The sequence below is a fragment of the Copidosoma floridanum genome, unplaced genomic scaffold (assembly GCF_036245765.1).
Source record: "Copidosoma floridanum isolate Cflo_tuat_1 unplaced genomic scaffold, Cflo_Japanese_pri ptg000004l, whole genome shotgun sequence".
In the NCBI taxonomy this organism is placed as follows: Eukaryota; Metazoa; Arthropoda; class Insecta; order Hymenoptera; family Encyrtidae; genus Copidosoma; species Copidosoma floridanum.
The window spans coordinates 37358243-37382500 of NW_028321881.1; the positions used below are offsets into that span (position 1 = coordinate 37358243).

At 38.5% G+C, this 24258-nt stretch overlaps 1 protein-coding gene across 4 annotated transcripts in view; it reads right to left on the reverse strand.

The window, feature by feature from the left end:
• LOC106643107 (queuine/queuosine transporter SLC35F2) overlaps positions 1-24258 on the reverse strand; it is a 351068-nt gene that overhangs the window by 252385 nt on the left and 74425 nt on the right. For all 4 annotated transcript variants that reach the window (XM_089597405.1, XM_089597410.1, XM_089597401.1 and 1 more), the window contains one exon: positions 23132-23325. In XM_089597405.1, coding sequence (XP_089453531.1) covers positions 23132-23325 — 194 coding nt within the window. The remainder of the gene's footprint in view (positions 1-23131; positions 23326-24258) is intronic.

Here is a 24258-nt window from a genome sequence, read left to right on the forward strand (position 1 = left end):
TGTTTTCTCCACCTTATGTTAATCAAAAAATGCTTTCTTAGCTATAATAAATATTAATTTCTTGTTTGATTTAGGATCGTGTATACTGTTGGAAGGAAAATTTGTCGGCAATTCGTTCGTATTTTCAAGCAAAAATTTGTTAGTTTTTTTGTTCTGTATTATACGCCTGTCTTTTCTTTTTATACTGGTGTGTGTCTCTTCTGTCATGGTAGTGCTGACATTCACTGGTAATACCGTGTGGTGTTTCAGTCATAGAATCGCTTAATTATTCTTATGACTTATGTCTACGACTGTTGTAGATTTTTAGAAATAAAACCATCGGTGTATCTGCTTAGGATATTCTGACTTTGTTTATGAGATGGATGACCCATTATTTTCTTGAGTAGGGTTTATTTATACAAATACGTATGCATGTGCGTATACATAATAATCTGTATTAGTATTTTCCTTCTTTCAGTTTTATTTTAGTCTCATTGTCTCAAACGAATTTTGAAAATTTTAGTAGTTATCATTATCCTTTGATCACTGTTTAATCTAAACCTTATGATAAATCGTTCAATCATAGCTTTCTTTAAGATTCCAATGTAGAAAATTCTTTCAGTTGAACAATCGTCCATTTTTTGCTGCTGATTTTTTGTAGGTGAACAATACTAGAACCTTTATGAATAAGGTAATTCAGGGACTATAGCTAAGTGCTCAGTTAATAAGAATTTTAAATTGCAAGTGCATTTCTTCATAATTTAAATTAAAATTACTTGAAGACATTTTTTTTTTTTCAAATTCGTTGATCTCATACATTTTTAAATATATTAATAACTCATTACTAATTACACAGATCTCAAATGGACTACATATGCCTGCAAGTATATTTGTAAATATGTTGTTATTTTCAATTTTTTTTTGTATTATTGATTACATTTTTTTTCTAGTTATTTTCTATATGGCTTTTTGTTCTCACGGAAACACCATAGTTTTTTTATATATTTCTGAGTGTAACCATACGGTTTTGTTATTATGAATAATTCCCCTTATTGCTGCTAACAACTAACTCTTAAGAATTTTAAAATGTAACGCATCAACAATGATCTGTTTTTCCTAACGTTGGGTGTTCTTCTATTTGCCATATAAAAACAACTTTTAGTTCAAGTATTCTTCTCTTTTTTCTTTTTTCTCTTTTAATTTAATAGGGGATCATAATAATAATAGAGTAATAAATTTTAGGCTTTGTGGGTAGGAAAAGAAAATTTCGCTTACATTTCATTATAGGACTTTTTTTTCGTTAGATAGTTCCACACGTGCATCCCATTGGCCTTATTGTTTTGTTCTCATAACGTACGTATGTTATTGTGATGTTCCGTCACCTTTACCAGTGTGCATATTTATATTTGCTTTAGTTTTTTTTTTTCGGTCTTAACATAACTTATCGTTAATTTACTTGCTTCTGTCTATGTATATTTTTTTGCAGCCCATTTGAGGGCCATGAGAAAAAAAATTTTTTTTTGGACGTATTTTTATCAATATTGTCTCTTTAAGAAAAAAGTGGTTAATTGCATGAATGTCTGTTGGTTACACAGTTATTGGTTATTTTATATTTCTTCTCCGTATAATTCATTGCTCTCTCACGGCTCATCTAGGGGCTGCGAGAAAAAAGGAAAGAGGATATTATGTACATGTATATAGTGCTTGTTTCGTAGTACCCTGCTCCTTCACATTTTTGCTTTCTGATGGGTGGGGAGATTTTAGTATGCATGCTTTTTTGATTTTATTGATATGTGCTATGCGTGTCCCGTTGCCTCTTTGTAATTTCATACTGTGAATTTATAGTCTATGCTCGTTACATTATATGACCCCTTGAAATGGTCGTCGTACTTTCTTGTGGACGGCTATTTTAGTATATTAACCATCTCTTCTTCCATGAAAAACTTCACATACAGTTTACTGTCGTAATAATATTTTGACCGGTTTTTATTTTGTATACGTGTCATCGCAGCTAGTATTCTTGATTGAGTAAGTAACTATGTTAACTGTTCGAATAGGTCAGTGTACGTTTAGCCGCTTTTTGGTGGCTCAAGACTTGTTGGGAGTTTTACCCGCTGTCCAAATACAAGTTAAAATTTGTTGATTTGTATATGTAGGCTAGCATGCATAGTGGGGGCAGCTCATCCCATCTTTTAGTTTTTTCCAGATATGCTTTTAAGTATTCCGACAAGACGTCGTGCGTGCGATCTATCGCACCGTTGTTCTGCTACCGCTGTGCTGCCAAGTTTTTCTATTTGAAATAATCTGGTTAGTTCTTCAATTGCCTTATTCATGAAGTGAGTTCCCTTATCGGGCAGTAGTTTTTCTGGAGTTCCGAAGAATGCAATAAATTTATCTATTAATGCTTTTACCATTTTTTCGGTATTTTTTCAAATGGTCTGCTTGGAGTGTCTGTAATTAACGTGGCATGTTTTGTTTTTACTCGTACGACTTTTTTCGTTTAACACGACGAGCAGCCGAGTATGAATTTCCTGACACCCGGTCTTATGTTTCTCTGATATTTTCTTATGATTTTATTCATGCCCTTGTACCCCCCAGTTGCACACTTGTGCTGTTCTTTGATTGCTACGTATCTTTGATCGACTGACGGTACAGCTAAGGTATTCAGGTAAACTGTCACTATAATTTTTAGGTTTTTAAGGATTTCCTTGAACTGCTCGACGAAGTACGTCCATTGGTTCACATTGAGTATTATGAGATCAAGTATCGCCCCTATCAATTTTAGCTCATTTTTTGTAACTACACGGAGTGACAAATCTTGGATCTTACACTCAGAGTTCTTCGTGCGGATAACCTACGATAACCTTTCTTGGATATATCGTCGTGCTATATATCCAAAAAAGGTTATCGTAGGCTATTCGCACAAAAAACTTCGAGCGTAAAACCCGACTCTTGTCTCTTCATGTAGTATATTGAGTGATTTTATACATTTCTTGATGTCCAACTTCAGTGCGGTATCTACAAAATGTGTTCTTATATACATTTTTATCACCGACACTTTTCTTACGTTAGTGCGTCTTACGTCACTTACCAACTTATCCTCGCTATTTAGAGATATTGGGTCTATATACTATCTCTTATACAGTGCGTCGATCGTTTCTGTATCAGGATCACTGTCTGTTTTTGTTCCAAGGGCTAAATTGTCCAAATAGGTGTTCTTTCACTCGGTACATTCTTTGAAATGGGGGTCTAAATTATTTTATGGGAACCACGGTGGTATTTCTTACGGCAGACGTGTTATGCATACCCAGTATTTTTCCGTAGTTCCTTTTTTGTCGAAAGTCTTCCTCTCCTCGCTGGGACTATCGTCGCTTTTTTTAATTAAAGCCTTATTTAGGTCCTGATCGCTATCTAGCTTGAGAGAGTCTCGTTTGGTGTTAGCATTCAATAGTGGCAGAAAGCTCAGTGAAGGCATGATGCATCTTTCAGCAGCTCTCTCTCTTTTTCATTCTGTTTTTCACTCTCTATATCTTGTTCACTTTTATCAATATTTTTTACGTCAAGTCCGTTAATGAGTTAACCCTTCATGTCAGGCTCGGGATTTTCTTTGACATTGTTCGGGTGTTTTGTTTTTCGGGATCGTCGTCGTATTTTTATCGTTAATTTAAGGTAAAGAATCGCTTCTTATGTTTTCTACGAGGCCTTGACAATATTGGTCTTCGAGGTCCATATGCTTGAATTCTTTATTTTCATCCCCCATAAAGTGTTGGTATATCATTATATCGGGTGAGCACGCGGTGGCTCAGTCAGCTAGGTCGTGGATTGGCACGCGAGAGACCGTAGTACGATTCCTGGCCAGTGCGACTTTTTCGGGCAAGTACCTCTGTGATTTTTCACATGTGCTTTTTCGCCACGCAATGTTCCTTGAGAAGAGTTTAGGCGACCTTTTCGCAGCAAAATTGCCTAAGTTACCCCTACCCCCCTCTTGTAATGGAAGGCCTCCCATCCTTCTTCCCTTCCTTCTCCCAAGTGCTAAAAGCCCATAGTAGTACCCTTATTTAAGGAGCCGGACGTACAGCACTCTAATATTAAAAAAAAAAAAAAATTATATCGGGTGTTGCTTGCAAATGTATGCACACATTAACTTTATATAATTGTGAGAACACAAAGGCACATTTCTGTCACCGAATTTATAACTATTATTCAGTATTTTCTTCGTCCCTCATAGATCCTTGTATTTATTTACCCAATTCGATTCACGAAGTACCTCCCTGAGTTCATCCGTCGATTCCAGTAGCCCATATTGGAGTATTAGACAGTGAAATGAACAGTCTCAATCCCTAGGAACATGGACGACCATTTCTAGTTGTTAGTGAGGTTCTGCGCGTTGAGCTCCCACCCTTCGAGTGTGTACATCCTCTTCTTCGTTCATCGCGATCAGTGCTTTGTCGCTTTGCCATATGTCTATTTTTATGCCAGGCTTTCCCTCTAATATCTTCTTTTCTAAAGTCAATTCAGCCTTTTGCTCTAAATCGATCAACTGACTAATTCATTATTGATTTTATATTAGTGATTAAGCTTTTGTTTTGTAACTGTGATTATTTCTGCAGTCTGATTTTTGTGCTTTTGGCGATCGTTTGGTTGCGTGCCTGTTCGGTGCCGTTCGGCTAGGCATGGTTATTTTCGTTCCCCTTATAGTTTTCTGTTGTCCATCTTTGATTTCTCTCTCGCTCTGTGCATGTGCCCTCCTGTTATCTTCTGTTTCTCTGTTATCGTTTCGGCCCACGCTGAGTGCTTCTGTTGACGACGTTTTTTCTCGGAAATTCAAAGTAATCAGTGATCCGTTGGGGGCGAAATGTAAGAAAATAAGTAAATACAAGTAAAGTGTATTTAAATTTTCTTGCGTTGATTTATTGATGCGCAACGTTTCGCTGACAATATGCGTCAGCCTCATCAGGCGCAGGTACGCGAGAATTCGTAAGTTTGGTTGACTTACTCGTCACCTGTCATGCTATCGACAGTCGACATGATGAGGCTGACGCATATTGTCAGCGAAACGTTGCGCATCAATAAATCAACGCAAGAAAATTTAAATACACTTTACTTGTGTTTATTTATCTTCTTACATTTTGCCCCCAACGGATCACTGATCACTTTGAATTTTCAAATTCACCGGAGGGCACTGATATATACTAACAAATCATTGACGTTTTTTCTCCTTGGGCTCTCTCTTTCTCTGCTCTTTCGACTTCGTTGCTTGCCCGTGCTATTAGATATCTCCAATGTTTCTCTACCGTATGTTCCTTCTCTGTTATGTCCTTTACTGCCGATGGTGCGTCACAGTGTACTATGACCAACTCTTTGAAATTTCCTTCCTCCTCTAACGTATTTGAAAATTTGGATTTTCTGTGCAGTATACACAACTGCCTCTTTCGAGTTTTCTTATGTACTTCTTGTACTCTTTTTTGCTCTACAAATGGTGTGCTTGCAGCTATGATGTACTTGTTTATGTCGCTCTTTCTGATGGATGCCAACTTATCGCTCATCGGCCCCTGTGACAAGATTTCTTCGTTGTTTTCATTGTGTATCGCTACTAAAGTATCTTTTTCCCTTTTATTCATTCATTCTTCCCCTTCCTGCTCTGGTTTTGAGTCTTCTTTCCTATAGCCACTAGTGCTTAATGTATGCTCGTTTGATTTATGTTTTTCGGGTTTCTCCTTAACTACCTTCTCGTCTGATTCGTCTGAGTCCAATGTTTCTATTTTATCCTTCCTATTCTTCCTTATAATACTTCTTTATCTTCTGGTGCGCATTTTATAAATGCGTGCTGGTGACGTGTTCACATTTTCTTGATTTTTTTTTCCTGTTTTTCTGCAAGCTCATACAGCTCCTGGTGCGGGAATTCTGGGTTTTCGTCCCCTTTTTTTAGCACTGAGTTACGAGACAAGGCATTCGGTACCTTGTTTATCTGTCTAAGTTTGTAAATAACATTAAACTCCTATCTCCGGAGTTCTGCCTTCAACCTTATAAATCTTAAGTCCAGTTTCTTTGATGTGTGAAAATGACTGAGCGATTCGAAGTCCATTACGACTGTAAATTTGCAACCAAACAAATAGGTTTTAAAATGCTCTTTGGCATACACTATCGCCAACAATTACTTTTCGTACGTTGGATACCGTAGTTTGCTGCTTTTTAAACATCTGGACGCATATTCACAAGGGTGATCTGTACCTATTTTTTCTTGGCATTAAATTGCTCCAATAGCGTAGTCGGGTATGTTGGTTGTTACTATGAATGCTTTACTCGTGTCTGGGGCTGTAAGCACCGGCGCGCTACACAAAACATGTTTTAGTTTTACAAATGTCTATTCCTTTGTTTCTCTCCATTTGAAATCAATAGTTTTTATTATCAGTTCTGAAAATAGTTGGGCTATTTTAGCATGGCCTCTTATAAATCGTCTATAGTATCCTAAGAGCCCGAGAAATCGTGTCATTTTCTTGGCATTGGTCAGTCTTGGAAATTTTTTAACAGCCTTAATTTTTTGTGGGTTCATTTTTATTTTTTCCTTCTCAACAATGCGTTTTGGTACTTTTGCCTCGTGCTTGAGAAATTAGCATTTCTTTGGCTCTATCTTTAAATTTTCATCCGCTGGCCTTTGCAAGAGCCTCTTCAGCTGTATGCCATGCTATTCCAGATTTTCCCCAAACACCATGATATCATTCATATATATTTGAAATAAATCGTCTTATGACAGTTTATAAGCAATTAAAAACAACGTCCAATGGTGGTACTGTCATATTTTGTATCTATTAAAAAACAAAACGACGTTTTGACCGTTTGAATAATGTCCCGGCCCTCATCAGGTACACAAATCTCTGACTCTTACGAAATCATTAAAAAATAAAATAAAATAAGATCATTCTTTTATATTGGTAGTGCCCTTTTGGGCCTGAGAATGTGGTCTTATGTACGTCATAATCGTGTATTTCTACCTAAAAAATCTCCTCTTCAAGCCGATTACTGTTATGTATCGCACGGCGCACGGCCGCCAAATTTTCTAGAATTTATTTTTTAAATGGTAACGGTTAGTATGAGCCCGTGTTTTGGAGCTATATGGCGATTTGATGACTCGATTATACCCTTATTTAGTAATTTCTTCATGTTTGTTGACATTTACTCCCTTAATTTTACAGGGTATCTGGCCCTCTTTGCAGTTATGGGTCTATCTGTTGCTGTTTGTATCTTATGATTCAATAAATATGTTGTCTTTAGCGGTACGCCCTCCCAGTCAAATACGAGAGGGTTAAATTTTATTAGTTCTCGTAGGTGCCTTACTTCTTTTTCGTTGCAGCTTGATGTGTTGACAAGTTTCATTATTTTTTCGACCTGTGCTCGCATGTTTGCTTTTTGGCTCGTATATTATGCCTTCCTATCGCTATAATTCCTTTTATCTCCCCACTTTGCCCAACATTCATTTTCTTGAACCTCTACTAATTCGGTATAGTTTTCCCCTGCTTGGTTTTCTTTTAAGTTCTCGCTCGATTCTAAATTAGAAAGTCTTATCATCGCTTTTTGCAAGCCTGTAGCATCGTCCCCTTTCATGCCAAATGGTTCTGCCCTTCGTGTAGTTCCACATTCTATTAACTCCACTACTGCTATTATTACCTTTATTTTTTTGTTCGTTATATTTATCATTTTAGCATACACTTTGCCCTCTTTACTTTCCACTATAAAGTTTCCGAATAGAATTCCCTCTTTTATGTTTTGTAAGAGAACCCAGCCAACTTCACAATTGTCTTTAGATTTGTTTACGCGAGCAAATATTACTTTTCTTGTTCTCGCAGGAATCTGAAAATATTCCCATTCGTACAGGGGAATCGCGGTGCCGTTTAATATTAGTACTTCACTTCCGGCACTTGTGAGGCCATCATACAACTTCAACGTGTCTTAGCCGATTATGCCTTCCACTTCGGTCGGGAAGTTATCAGGAACTCCATGCAGAGTTACTTTAATAACGTTAAGAGATATTTCATTTGTTCCTTATGTGCAGCGTACACCATGTATCACTTATTTAATGATATTATTTTTAATTATTTTCCCTTTTCGGCATTCCTCACCAACGTGCAAGACTCGCTCGTGCTATGTCCCTTTCGTCTACAGTACGCACAACTCGGGGTCGAATTTTCTTGACTATTTGTTGTGATTAAATTTTTTTGAGTATCGTTCTTTTCCGTCGTATTGTGTTTCCGTTTATCTAAATTTTCTGTTTTTCTGGCATCTACGTTGAGTTGGAATATTTTTTACTGTTCCGTCGCATTGTCGTCCCTGTTGCAGAATAAGTAGGGATCATAGTTTGTCCTATTCGGGTACTATTTTGGCGTGTTTTCTATTGTCTAGTTGTACGTGTACGCACTTTTCTCCGTTTTTTCGGTTTCTACTTGTAGCATCCTTATGCGCGCATTACACCACGTTAGTACATCACAGCGTAAGCTTATTTCGCTGTCTATTTTCAGTGCAATCACTACTGCTTCGCTTAATTTTTGTGGGTTGCGGCAAATTACCTGAAAGTTGTACGGAACCTGTAGCCCATAGCAAAATGGCCTTATTGACTCTTCTTAGTTTTGCCAATAAGGTGATGGCATTGCCAATACAATCATACCTATTTTTTAGTTCTGTCAAAAAAATTTTCTATTGAGGAAAATTTTGCAAATCAGAGAACGAGCTCGCCCACCTGGCTTCGTAACCTTTTTGCAGGGATTCCAATTAGAAATTTTTCGTACACTGGTCCTACCGTAAAAGTTACTCTTCTGGGCATGTGTTCAAATAATGGGAGTTTTACTATATCACCATCGAATATTGGTATGTTTTTGGTGAGATGGTTTAATGTAGCTAGGGAGTTTTGTAACCCGTGTATATGAGTTTGATGTAATGTGTATTTCGCCGGTTCTTGGACATGATTTTGCGTGTCTTGGCACCTATCGTCCGTCTGCCGTAAATAATGTACATGTACGAATTGACGTATATCCGTTTTATTACGTATGTTATGATTTTTGATAAAATTGTTATACCTATCTGTTGTGCTATTGTTTTGAGAAAACAGGAGTTGCTCCCAAATATTCAACTTAGCTCGTGTTCCTTCCCGAGTTGCAACCACTGTCAAGTCGTTCATAGCACTACTTCTGTTATTTCGGGTCAACGGGGCTAATGTGTACTTTGTTTTGGGGATTGCTCCATGTTCCGTGATAGAAGAAATTTAACGCTTGCAATACTACTTCTTTACCTGAAAACAAAAAGAGGCACTGACACAGCTTTGAAAAATCTCGTTGACGTACGTCACCTTTGTCCCTAGACCTTGGGTTCTTTCTCCTAAAAAGAGGGATAAGCGTGGGAGCTCTCCTGTTCTATGGAGAAAACTATTAATTCAAAACTAGTAAATATCTACTATTCTTTTATTTAATCACTTAACACTAATACACAGTATCTCTTTATTCTGTACACGACATCATGCTTCACATCATCGTTGGACTGAGCTGCAGCGACTCTACCTCGCACCACGCGACCCGCAAGCGCCCGTCCACCACGGCCTGCTTGTCCTGGATCAGGAGAAACTTCTGCTCATCCTAGAACTACGTTAACATACACACACTTATACTCCGTGCACAATCCCACACACTACTATATTCTACTGATCCTCTGATCCTCTCTCTGGTCTCTCTGTCTACTCTGCCCTGCTCGCTCTTGCTCTCTGTACTTGTGCACTCTCTTTCTCTCTCTCTCTCTCTCTCTCTCTCTCTCTCTCTCTCTCTCTCAGGCGCCAAACTCTTCAGCGCAGCTGATTGGCTCTTTTTCGCGACCCAAGTCAACCAACCTGATGGGGGCTCCTGGCTCTAACTACCGACTTTCAAGCCCGCGGCACCTGCGCAGAGACCTTCTCACACGCTCTGCTTGTCGGTCTCCGTAATATTACTGATAGCGAAGAGAGTATTCAAAATCTGCCGCCCAAGTGTACACGGCACCTCACTGCACGTTCAACACACCGTTCAACACACTAGACACTAACAGACGTCTGCCTGTCAGTCAAACTGCGCTCTGCGCATGTTACCTGACGCTACACTCGGATAAGTAAACGACGATACAATGTAGATAGCCCTGCTGCGTGGCTGTTTTTATATTATCGTAGCTCTAATTCCATTTTATTTTATTTCATCTTGCATACATTATTTATACTACTCATCTCCACTCTTCACAGTCAGCTATACTTTCACTTCTACTTTTACTTTTACATACACGTTAACTTCGTTTATTTGATTTTTCCGCGCATGTTTGGATGCCTGATTCTCCAACGTGTAACACTTGTAATTCACCTATTTTAGGAACACACACCAGGGCCGTCTGCACGCAATGCTTGGGGGTGTTCCACTCGTTCTGCCCAGCGTCGCCAAACGTTAGTAACCGCAGGAAGGCCAAGTGTTGCATCTCTCAACAGTTTCTGCGCATAAGCTACTCTCCGGCGATACCTCACTTAACCACTACCACCTCCAACCCCTTTGTTACCACTTGTGCTACCCCCCCGACTTCCTCGATTTTCCCAACATCTGCCAATAAGCGCCTCATCTCGCCTATCTCTCCGCTATCATCACAGATTACCAAGCGCCCCAGAACCATTAATTTCCCCAATACATCGATCTCATCTGACTCTTGCCCCACGGATTCCCCTCAAATGCTCAATAGCCCAGCACGTACCTCACTCAACGCATCTCCACTCAATATGAGCACCACACACCTCACACTACCGCCTGACACCCCAGCCTGGTTTAGTAGCTTTTTTGCGATCCACACAAGCAACAACCTCGAGCTAACGACCACAATAAATAGACATGAAACCCGTCTCAGTGCCCTTGAAGCCGGGGCTTCGACGCCTGATCCCTTGGAAATCCGTTTTATTGGCCTTCCATCATCACCTGCAGAGCAATACCGACCTTGCGTAATCAAAGTCCTGGAGGCCATTGGGCTACTGGACTGTGCAAATCTCATCGTCCGGATTAGACCATGGATTGGTAGGGCCCCAACCCAGGCTGCCCCTGCGAATGCCACCCCGGCAATGGGAGTGGCACATATATTTTTATTGGTGGCTGAATTCGCCACAGCTCAGGTCCACGATCTCATTGTCTCGCAGTCCTACCACTTGAAGGGCGTTAGGGCTCAGGACCTGTTCCGTTCGGAGGGAAGCGCGCCCATTTTTTGTCGCCCTCTCTGGCCTGCACCGCTTCACCACCTTCTGCTTAAGGCCCAGGAGGCTCAGCGTCGCCTCAATTATCTGCCTCCGGTGGTTCGCAATCTTCAGATCTTCATGCGTCCGAGTCGCACGGCAGACCTTGTGCCCATTACATCGGAGGCGGACCTTGCTCGCCTGTCACCGTAGGTCCCTCAGCTGGGACAGTGACTAGCTCCCACACACTTGCCCGCCCTCAATAGTCAAAACTCAAACTCCATCCGCATTATCCATATTAACATAAACCGACTAAACCATGCTCACCACACACAACTAGAGCTCTTAGCCACAGACAGATCACCTGACGTCATAGCCATTACAGAAATCTTTCTTACATCAGATACCCTGGATGCGGTTTTTGGCCTTAAGGGCTATTCTTTGTTTCGCGTTGACAGGGAGGGGAAGGAGGGGGGAGGCGTTGGTGCCTACATTCGTGACGCATTCAAGACCACCATCCTTGCAAGCTCAGATCCAGACTTTGACAATACACGAGAATTCCTTATACTCGAGTTATCCATAGCTGCCCACAAAACTCTATTAGCCATAGTCTACCGTCGCCCTTCAACTGCTTTACCACACCAATTCTTCAACACACTCTGATCATCTGCCTGCCTGCTCAAACATTGTCATCACAGGGGACTTCAATATTAACATGCTCACGTCATCCTTCTAATCCCAGTTTTTAACCACAAAGATCGCTGAAAGCTCACTCTATCTCGTCCCATCCAATCCGATACACCACGCCTTTTATCGTAATAACTTATCTCATACCTGGATAGACCTCTTCATCATTAAAGACTCCTCTGCACTTATTCACCATCAACAGTCCACATCACCTTTCATCGCCGGTCATGACTGGATCGAAGTCACCCTCCATTATATTCAGATCCCACCCATCTCAAAAATCATTTCAGCGCGAAACCTCAAACATATCAATACCGAAGTACTCTCATCTCGTATCACCGCCTCCATACCATCTCTGACCACACTCACAAGCTGCCTAAGTCCTGACTCGCTGGATGACATCACGGAGCGCTTTTCAGCGGCAGTACTTGAAGCGTTTGACGGCCTTGCACCAATTAGGAAGATCACCCTCTCATCACGGAGAAAACCATGGGTTACTCCGCAGATAAGAGACATGATGTCGGCAAGAGATCGTGCCTACCGTAACACCCGGCACACGGGGCTGCCGTCCGAAATAGAGATTTATCGCCGTCTCCGCAGCGGGGTCTCAAACACCCTCTCCACAGCCAAAAACTCTTACTTCGCTCATCTCATCAACTCATTTTCAAATCCGAAAGAGAAATGGTCCGCCCTTCGTAAACTCAACTTCACTAGCCCTACCTTACCTACACCTACCCAAATCTTTTCCCCAGACATACTCATCTCCACATACACTTTGGCAACAGCTTCAACAACACCGCTCACCTAAAATGATTTACATGATCTGCTTGCCGACGCCCCGTCATCAGATCCCGTTGCACCCCCTTTTAGTTTCAAGCCCACATCGTCAGAAGAAATTCATCAATCAATCACCTCATCGTTGTCAAAGGCAATAGGTCATGATGGTCTATCTAATAAAATGCTACGTCTCTCCCTCATAGTCATCCTACCATTTCTTACCCTTTTATTCAATAGTCTCATCCTGTTCTCGCATTTTCCCTCTCTGTGGAAGAGGGCCCTGCTCCTCCCTCTGGCTAAGACGCGTCAACTTATCTCACCCTCCGACACCCTCCCCATAGCTTCCCTCTGTGAAATCTCCAAGGCCTTCGAACGTATCTCATTTCGACAGCTTTCTAACCATATCTCAGAAACAAACGCACTAAACCCTCATCAGTCCAGCTTCAGGAGGGGACATAGTACTTAGTCCGCCCTCCTTGGCGTGACTGAGGATATAAGAGAGTTACCAAGAATTAAACACGTCACACCTTGGAGACTACAGTTGGGCTGGCTCTCAGCGCGACGCAGACAGGAATATCATCTGGGGTGTCTGGCCTTCAACATCATTCGTCATCAATGCCCCGCATACCTCGCAAATCGTTTTCGCCCTGCATCTCAAATAGCCTTATCTGAACGCAACCTACGTCTCCCTCATCCCATTCTCATAGTCCCACCCTCCCGCACCAGAGCACGAGATGATGCCTTTTACATTCAAGCCTCAGACCTTTTAAACTCACTCGCACCCATCAACCTTGATGACTACACCTACCAGACCTTCAAAGCCATGCTACAGGACACCCTTTTGCGGCGCGATTAGAACGAGTGAAACGAGCGCGTGGAGCTCGAGTGCATAGTCCTGCAGGCCCAGCCTGTCGGGCCTTCTGATAGTGCGGGCAGTCCGATGGTGAAGTCAGCCTTCCACTGCACTCATACATCTCACAACCAGATACCTCGAGCCCTACGTTATTCACCCACTTTGTTACGCGCCATTATTATTTCAACACTCAATTGCACTTCACCAAACATCATTCCAAGCAATTTGTTATTTCGCACCAACTCTGTCACGCGACATTTTCATCCCATAAACATCCTCATTATGCACTCGCCTTCCACACAATACGCACTCACCAGCCTTTCTCTCGCCTCTACAAACTGATCATCCTGCTTTCTCCAGCCATCACAATTAAACTTGCATTGCCCTCCATTTGAATTATTCCATCACGCTAAAGACTTCTCTCATCACTTCTTTCGTCCTTCTTATCAGCCTCATTACCTTCCTAAGCTATCAAAATCATTCACCCAGCCTTACGTATGTCTGCTATTTTTCGCATTATGTAAATTAGCTTTAGTGTTACCATTAGTACTTAATCTTAAGTGAGCATTTGCTGTAAACCTTAATCTTTAAGTTTTAGGTTATAATTTGCTTTACCTTGTAATTCAATTTGGCCAGATGGGGATCTTCCCCTAGGCGTAATAAACTTCTAAACACTCTAAGCACTCTCTTTCTCTCTCTCTCTCTTTTGTCAAACTTTTGACCATTGGCTTCTCTGATGTTGCGGCATCGCGGATCGAGTCTTACTTGACTGAAAGATCGCAGACCGTTCGTGCACCTACTGGTGAACTTTCTCAGATACTCTTTCGTTGCTCTGGTGTGCCTTAGGGAAGTTGACTTGGGTCATTGCTTTTTGCAATTTTTTTTCAATGATATTTCAGTGAATTGTAGAGATTGTAAATATCATATTGATGCTGACGACTTTTGTTTTTATATACAAGGTAAGGCCCAAGTGGCCAGAAATGTTATACAGAAGGCGAATAAGATTCCAGAAGATATTTCAATGTGGTTAGATATCAATGGCCTCATTACTAATCATAAAATAACGAAAATCACATGGTTTGGCACCAGAGGTATAAATAGTCGTCTATATGCAAATAACTCATTACATGATGTATTATTTAACAGTGTAATTATTGAACCCACTGAAAAAATTAAGCTGCTAGGAGTCATGCTCGATACTATATTGACATGGAGACCACATTGTACGATAGCTGCAAATAAATGTTACTCTGCACTAGCACAGATAAGGCGCTTTAAGGACAGTCTCTCGAGTAGCACTAGACTTCTCTTGGTACTTATGGTACTTACACTTATAGTTTCACACCTGGGTTACTGCGTGTCTTTCTTTTATGGCCTATCATCGGAAATGGAGCTTAAGATGACTCGTTGCATGAATGGTGCCCTTCGCCTCGTTGATAATATTCGAAAATTTGAGCATATTACACAAGCTTATAAAAAGTATGGTATTATGTCATATTCTAACAGAAGAAGCCGTGCCTTCTGCAAAAAGTTCTTACATCACAAAAGCCTACATATATTGCTGAACTATTTACTTTTAAATCTGTCTCACCAAATGCAATCAACCTCAGAAATTCGAATACTGCGGAGTTACTAGTGACGCGTGTTAATCTAGATGCTTATAGACATTCGTTTACCATTGGAGCTGCTATTAAATGGAATGCATTACCTGCTCACCTACGATCCATCCAAATCCCAGCATTGTTTAAAAACAGATTATTTAAATATATCATCAGTGAAGATTTTAGACTCAAGTAATGAAATTGTATATTATTTTATATGTTGTTACAAATGCAATTAAGCTAGCCTACATTAAAAAAATTTTAAAAACACTGTAACCATTAGTAGATTTTATTATATTTAATTTTTACTATTTAATTTCTTTAAAATTATTTTAACTATTATTTTACACTTCATCTCAATGAACTTTATTGTAATTAATTTATGTGTGATATATCTTGTATTATTGTGACCTGCGTATCACTAACCTTCTATAACCTGCTTTTATCAGTCTTGTAAAAACTTGAGCTTAGGCAAATACAGACCACAGATCCTTAGCTTAAGTAAATACACTCTACTCTACTCTCTCTCTCTCTCTCTCTCTCTCTTATCCTTGACTTAACTCTCATCGTCTTGATCTCTCTTGTTCTCTCTCTTTTCTGTTCTTTCTATTCTCACACTACCAGAAAACACACTCGAATAATGGTGGCACTTCCAAGTATGCGCCTCACTCATATACCTCTCACTCTCTCGCTCTCTCTCACTCCCTACTCTACTCCTTAAAAACTCTCGTTATTTCTCTTTCTCTCTCTCTCTCTTTATTGTAAACTAGCACCATACCTACTGGATGCAATCTAATGTACTTAGGATTATGTAGCTCAATTACGTATATATTACAATTGAGTTTTTACCTTATATTTTGTTACATTTACTGTTGTTTATCATACATCTTTTAAATTCGTATTGTTTGGTGTGTTGCCCTTCGGTGTTTCACCTTTGGTATGAATATATTCGTTTACAATCTCTAGCCTCACCTCCTAATCAAACGTCTGCGAGTATAATCCAGTGCGATGTCATCCAGGGTTCTCGAATGGGTCGTTCGTCTTACGGCTTCGCTTTTTATCTTCAATCTATCTTACCATCTTCTTCTTGTCTGAGCTACATCTGTAGTCCTTGACCTGGAGACCTTGTCGTTCCGGGAGAACATAGCCACTGCTAGACTCGTGCACGCTTTTATCTTTCTTTTCTCTCTCAACACTTTACACACCTTCCCAAAAACTCTCTCATCTCTTTTTCTCTCTCTCGAACTCTTCTTTTACCACGCAAAAAAACCCGCAACTCTCGCTGCTCACACTTAGGCGCTCAGCTTGAGACTTTCCTCGAGACTGATTCGCAATCTCTCGCTTGAGCAATAGCCGCCACCGCTGCTGCTGCCCTTCACGGTCGCTCTCAATATAACAGCTACTGTGTATGTCCCGGTAGTCACGTTCGCATTTTTCTTGTCCTTTCTTGCTGGCGCTGTTGTGTCTCTGCAGCTCAGCTAGTTGTCCGTTGACATCCTCTCCTTCTCCTCTCAGCGCAATTTTGAGATGCTTTCATTGTTGTGTATTTTGGGTTTGCTTGATAGATATGTGCACTCTTAGTTAGCATTAGTCAATAGTCATTTTCCCGTTCTTGTTTTTAGTTAACTACCCCTTTTATTCGTTTATTAATAAATTAAAAATTTTTTGTGTGGGATGTTTGTCGCTTGTATGTTAGGCATATGTTTATGCATGAAATTATGGGTTACTACCAATGTCCTTCAAGTTTTCGATTTGGTAATAATATCGATATATGGAAATTATCTTTCTGGGCACGTATTTTTTTCGGAAGTTATGAGTATAGTGTATAAGAAACAATGGAAATTTACTTACCAGGTCCTTATTACAATGGTAAGTATAATGATAATACTGTGTATATTCATAAGTTGGCCTTTGATCCTCCTGTGAGTTGACCTGCCTTCACTTTTCCCCATTGTTTCCTTCTTTTGTATGATGTATCTCGTATCCCGTCTGTGGCTGCTGTCCGGACTTGACGTACCGTGTTCGCTTTCTATCCATATTTACCTGAGCTTAGTGATTGGTAGTTGCTCTAGTATTCTGGTGTATGCCTACGCTGGCTTGATATGCAATTATTCTCTCTTATTGCTGTACTGGTCTAACAGTAGTGTTGAGAAATTTTTCTATTATTTCTCCTACTCTTCTTTCACTAAGTTTCTTTGTATTGTGGTACTTGACACGCTGAATTGGGCTTCTGGCACTTATGACACTTTTTTTTAGGTTGAGCGATATTTCTTTCTTTTTTTTTTTTTTTTTTTTTTTTTTTCAATACGTTGATTAATAGAAAAAAAATTTTTGTTTCGCAAGACAAAGTGATTTCCGCACACGAGACGGACCGTAAAAAATTGTTGTCTGTATCCCACTTCTGACACCAGCTATTACGTGGCTTTCTCAGTGCAGAAATAAATAAAAGCGGAATTTGTGGTTAACTTATACTTTGTTAGCACTACTTGCATTCGAGGGAACCTGCGCGTGTCTTCCAGTCTCATGGGTCTGGTTCTTTCGCTCTCACGTCTAGCAGGGACGCATGCATGCATAGCTATATGCTATCGTATGCAACACTTTCAATGAACTATATAAGATGAAGTAAAAAAGTTTTTTTTTTACAATGTTTTTTTTTAACTTTTAAATTGTAAAGACGGCTGAAAAAAAAATTTAGGTATGTATTTTTTTAAGATCTACAATTTTCTTTTCAGCCCAGATGGTAGCGAATGCATCAGAGAATATCAGAAAAAGACAGGTGACTGGTGCGTCAAGCCAAGGAAATAACCAAGGAGACAGATATACAAAATGCTTCTCATGCAATAAGTTTGGACATAGAGTATCAACCTGCCCCCTGGCTGCATATAGTCTGTGGTACTGCTTTTATTGCCAGGACTTGGAGTACCATATAGGGAATGGTCACCAAAACAAAGACAATGCAAAAGATGGGTATGTTAAATCAAACGTTTCTAATACCAACAGTATCAGAGGTAACAATACGAACAGAAATGGTAATGGTGGTAAGGGTAAGAAAAGAACTGAATGTAAATTTGAAGGTTACAGCAGAGTAAATAAGAATTACCCAAGTAAAAATGACCAAGATAGAAATCAGAAGCATTAATTTGAATCAATGCTAGCAGGTAATTCCAAAATAAGAACAGATAATTCCAAGACAACATTTATAGCAGATTCTGGAGCGACGCATCAGATTGTGGAAAAAGGGTTTATTTCTTCAAAATTTTAGAAAAACTAAAAGTGAAATTACTAAAGTGCTTTCCAACATACGCATGCTACTATACATATAGATAAAAGAGGTAAATTAAATTTAAAAACAGATTCAAAGAATATCATTAAACTTACAAATGTGATTGTTGCAAAGGACATCTTAAATAACCTCATTTCACTACAAAAAATTTGTGGATCTTACGGATATAGGAGTAAGGATATATTTAGATGATGAAAAACTGTAAATATTTAATAAAGACACAGGAAGACACTTTATAACAGGTGTATACGAAAAACAAAATTGGGTTATAAAACTAGTGGCAAAAAGACATAAAGACCATAATCAGACAACATGCTATGATGAATACTCATACACAGCACAATAAGAGGTGGTAACTGATATCATGCAACAATCCCAGACGGATGTTATGGACCTGATAAAAAAACAGTGTTCATAAAATTTAACAAACTCAGAAAATTAAAATCATCTATCTGGGATTGGGACGGAAAGCATGATTCAGCAAGTCAGACACAGATTAAGAAGAAAACTTGGAGATAAACTATCAAAAAATTGAAGACAATTACTTAGATCAAGACAACTTAAACTCAGGAGAAAGTATGTTAATAGAGATTCTAATTGAAAGTAAAGACAGAAAAGAAAAAAACAAAAAACTGATGTAACATATTAAGGTGGGCCATGCTTCTCAATAACACTTACAACATTTATAAAAAATAGTTCAACTGGAGTGAATTTTGAAAAATCAATACTAGATTGTAAAATTTGTATCTTAACTAAAATGGAAAAACTGCCTTTCTTGAAAGTCGGAGTGAGAGCGCAAAGACCGTTGGAAAAAATACATGTAGAAACAATGGGTCCAATTAAGCCGATGTCATACCCAGGAGAAAAGATATTTATAATTGTTTTCATATATGATTACTCAAGGTATGCTACAGTGTACTTAGTGAGGTACAAAAACCAAGGAGGAGAGTACCTAGACAATTACTTGAAATAAAAATTGAATCGGTAAAATGAAAAAGCATGCTTTATCAGATCGGATAACGACATTCAGTTATGGTAGTTTTTCAGAAATTATGGAAAAAGAGAATATGAAGGAGATTATCACCCCCACACACTTTAGACTTTAATGGAACGTCAGAGAGATTTAACAAAACTATTCAATGAAAAGTCCGAGCACTTATTCTGGACTCAGGTCTACCTAAAGGCATGTGGTCCTTGGCAGTAGAAGTGGCGGTACATATACACAACTACACAACAAACAAGTCAATAAAAAGACCAACTCATACAAGTAAGATACAAGGTATTGGCTGGAAGCGATCCAAGAAAAATTTCAGTCAATGGAAGAAAATCATGTATGGAAAACAGTGAAAAGACCTTCTTTGGATAAGAATGGTGAAAAAATTCACACCATAGACACCAAATGAGTCTTAAAAAAGAAAACGAACTCAGATGGTAACATCACATATAAATTAAGACTTGTCATCCAAGGTTTTAAGGACAAAGCTGCATAACTATAAGCTCAGAGAGATATGTGCTCCAATATCTAGATTGGTGATTGTAAGAACGGCATTTGCAGTGATAAATAAGTATAATTTAGAAGTGTGTCAGACACTTGTCAAGACCGCTTTTCTGAACGGCATTCTAGATTAAGGTATTTATATGGAAATACCAGACGGTGTAGAATGTGATTCAGAATTGAAGGGCCGGATCAAAGAATGGGATGTGCGCGTGAACTCTCGTGTACTAGCCCCTAAAGTATGCAACCAGATACACTTCCTCACTGATGCCGATTTTTCAACTTTGCATTAAAAAAAAATACATAAAACGCCAAATCTCAGAATACTTTCAGCGAGAAAGTTTCTTCTATGTAAAAAACGAATACATTCCCGCAAGCAGATTATTGTTTTTTTTTTCAATCAAAAGTTATGGCGAGTTGAAAGAAGCTCGATCGAGTTTACACTATACGCTGCACTACTAGCTATATATAGATGCAGAGCAGACGCTGAGCTAAACAACAGAAATTTATAAATATTTTGATTACATTTAATATCAATGCATGTAAGTACGTTTGGTATCTTATTAAATTATGGTAATTAATAATAACGTTACACTTGTCTTATTAATTTATAATATAACATAATACTTATTCACATTAACAAAAGAAGTTGTCGCTACCCAATACATTATAATAATAATTTTTGTTATATTTATCAATTTCATTATTATTGCCACTAATGTAATTTCTATTATTATTATACAGCCAGATGGAATAACTACGTACCGACAGAATTAGACGTACAACACTGCGCGGCGTCTGCTCTGCATCTATATATAGCTAGTAGTGCAGCGTATAGAGTAAACTCGATCGAGCTTCTTTCAACTCGCCATAACTTTTGATTGAAAAAAAAAGACTCTAATCTGCTTGCGGGAATGTATTCGTTTTTTACATAGAAGAAACTTTCTCGCTGAAAGTATTCTGAGATTTGGCGTTTTATGTATTTTTTTTTAATGCAAAGTTGAAAAATCGGCATCAGTGAGGAAGTGTATCTGGTTGCATGCTTTAGGGGCTAGTACACGAGAGTTCACGCGCACATTCCATTCTTCGATTCGGCCCTTCAATTCAAAAAGAACAATGTGTGCAAATAACAGAAGGAACTTTATGGACTCAAAAAAAGTCCTAAGCAATGGAATCAGAGATTTTTTTTAGAAGTTCTGAATCTTGGTCCAAAAAGAGACGTTAATGAACCGTGTCTATTTACTTGGTACAAAAATAATCAAATGTTAATTCTAGTACTATACATCAATAACGTCATTGTTGCTGGGAATAATATAAACAGAAAAATTGACATGAAGACCAAACTAAAATCAACATTTAAAATTAAAGATCTAGGAGAAATGAACTGCTTCTAGGGCATACAAATTGAAAGAGACAAGGAAAACAGTACCTTGACATTTTTACAATCAGAGTAAGTAGAAAGACTTTTAGATAGATTTCAGATGAAAGACAGTAAACCCCAGATAAAATATTTAGATATCTCAGAGATACCACAAATTTGGGCTTTATACTTATAGGTAAAAGTGAAGAGTATTTAGCAGTAATAGACAACAGCTTCAGAGATTAAAAAGATTCAACCACAACAGCTTGATATATTATAACATTTTTTAAAGATACTGTAATGTAGAGAAGTCATAAACAATCATATGTTACCCTATCCATTTGTCAGGTGGAGGACCTTGCAATGAATGATGCCTGTTAAGAACTGGTATCCTTAGACAAGGAAATAAGAAATATGATTGGTAAAACAATGTATTCAGTTACTACATGGTACAATAACCAATCTGCTATCAAATGTACTTAGATAGATGGAAACCAGGAACGGAAAAATTTCAGTGACAATCTAGATAAAATTAAAAGTCAGACAAAAAACCATGAGAAATCCGTCATAAAAAAGTCACATGGCCAAAATCTATTGAAACTATATAAAAGCATGTGTTACAAAAAACGAATTTCTAGTAAATTGACTTCCTCCGTCAAAAATAAAGTTGACATGTTGACAATTCCTCTACCTCTCAAACATCATAACTACCTTAAAGACAAAATACTGAACATCTAGAAAAAATAAACTGCACAAAGTTATCTTTAGACGACACATTTAAAATTTCTGTTTCAGATATGTCAAAACAAGAATAGAATAAAAAAAAAGATGAAGAGATGTTAGACACTTAAGAGTAGATTTAATGATTACAAAAAAAAATTCAGAGTAAATTAAAGTTCAGATTTTTTTTCGATCGACACGAAGGCAGGAAGTGGTATTTCAGAGTTTGAGTTTTGTGCCACTTGATCAATGGATCAAATTTGTTATCTGACGGAGACTTTGAAAGGTGCCATGTGTGTTTAGTCCTAAATATGTATGTGGGTGCTGCTCTGCCAGTTACTGTGGCCAAGCCGCTTCCTGTTTGATTCTTCCTACCCTTGAAACTTCTTGTAAAACTAACTTGGACAAAAGAAAAGAAATATAATTACCTATCTTATAATAATACATTAATATTATTTTCATACAAACTAGAAATACTTTTTTCTAATTAAGTATGTGCCTCTCATGGCCTCTCGTGGCCTCTCGTGATATTATAGGGTGTATATTAACTGCACTTTTAAATGTAATGCATTATGCACGCATGTAACCACTACCTTATCGTATACATGTAAACGAGACTAATGAAAAAAGCAGGTATAACAGGAATGTCTTCTACGGTTAAGATCACTAGCATACCATATTAATGTGCTCAGCTAGTGGTCGAGAACGAAAAGAGTTTGATCCCTTTCTTTTAATTGCTGCTTTTTCCGTATTTTCTAATAGATGTGTATGATAAGGTAGTGTATACATGCGTGCATAATGTATTATATGGGAAAGTCTAGTTACTATATACCCTATAAAATCGAGAAATTCCTAACATCTCTACGTTTTAAAAACTTAAATAAAACATGTAACAAGACTCTTTCATTATGTTAATATAAGTATACAAGTATAGACACTAATTAAGAACTTTACTTTAAATATATAAAAAAAGTTGGAAAAGTTATGGTTTAATAGTGTCAAAAATTTTGGTATTCCGGTAGCAAAATGACAAAAAAACACTAGTTTCAGTAGTACGTTTCCGTACTGAATAAGATTATTCTTATAATTCTATTATTCTTGGTAGGATAAAATCTTTTTTTTTGTAATCTAAAGCAAGTTCATTGGATTGCTATAACTAAGACTTACTTGAATGCTAGCAATGCTGGTAAACTGATGAGAAGCAGTGATTAGGGTGTTAGCCTCTACGTCAATGAGGGCGAGTAGCAAGTAACGCCAACCACGAGCTCTGATTACCGAGAATAAGCCATTACCAGCACCACGGCTTGACATCCATGTTGTGTATACTAACAGCATCATCATATAATGTGGCAAATTTTGTCCTACAATCATCGTAAAGAAGTATTATTCTAAGGTTATTATTTTTTAAGCTGTCATAAAAATATTAATAATATAAGTTAAGGGTTGATAATAACATATGTATAATGGAGGATTATAAAAGTAGGATTTTATAGTACACTAATTCCAGATTATAAAAAAAATTGCACTGTTTAGATTTTCCTGTTTAATTAATCACTGTCAAATCTATGTACTGCTACTCTCTCTACAGGACGTCAATACTTGCTTGTTGAAGTTAGATAAATAAAATCAAACAACCCAGTGGCTTTAAGTAGTTCTTAATGACTCATGTATAACTGATTGATGACTGAATCGAAGTTGAAAATAGTTCTCAAGTTTTTGCCAATTTTTATAAGTATTTATACTAAGACTAAAAAATCGTATCGTAATCGTAAACGAGCGCAATCGGAGCGTGTGTGTGTATGTGAGTCAGGAGGCATATTGAGGGAATTGGCATATAGAAGGGAAGGAGAAGAAAGCGAGGGGGAAGGGTGGGCGAGGTGGTAGAGACAGGTTCAAGTGGGAAGGCAGTTAGTATGCATGGAGAAGGCATGGTCAAATTGGTCAGCTACACGTTGGTTTGTTTTTGGTGGGACAAGAAAAGGGCAGCACGCAACAAGACCAGAGACACGACCTGGCGGTGGTGCTATTTATTTTTGGGAGTGCCGTACACCAATCTACGCGATCACATTGACGTCGAAGTCACAGTCAGAATCGATGGTTGAATTGTGGTAAGGGTTCCTCTACGGCGAGAGATTGTGCTGCGTCTTGTGCAACTATGTTGTAAGGCACGAATTGACGTAAGTTTGTACCCGGTTTTTTTTGTGTATTGTTTTGTGTAGCCCGAGAGTAGCTGTCTTCAGCACCGTCTCTCAGCGTCGAGTGATAGCGGCACACGACTGCACAGATTTGAATTG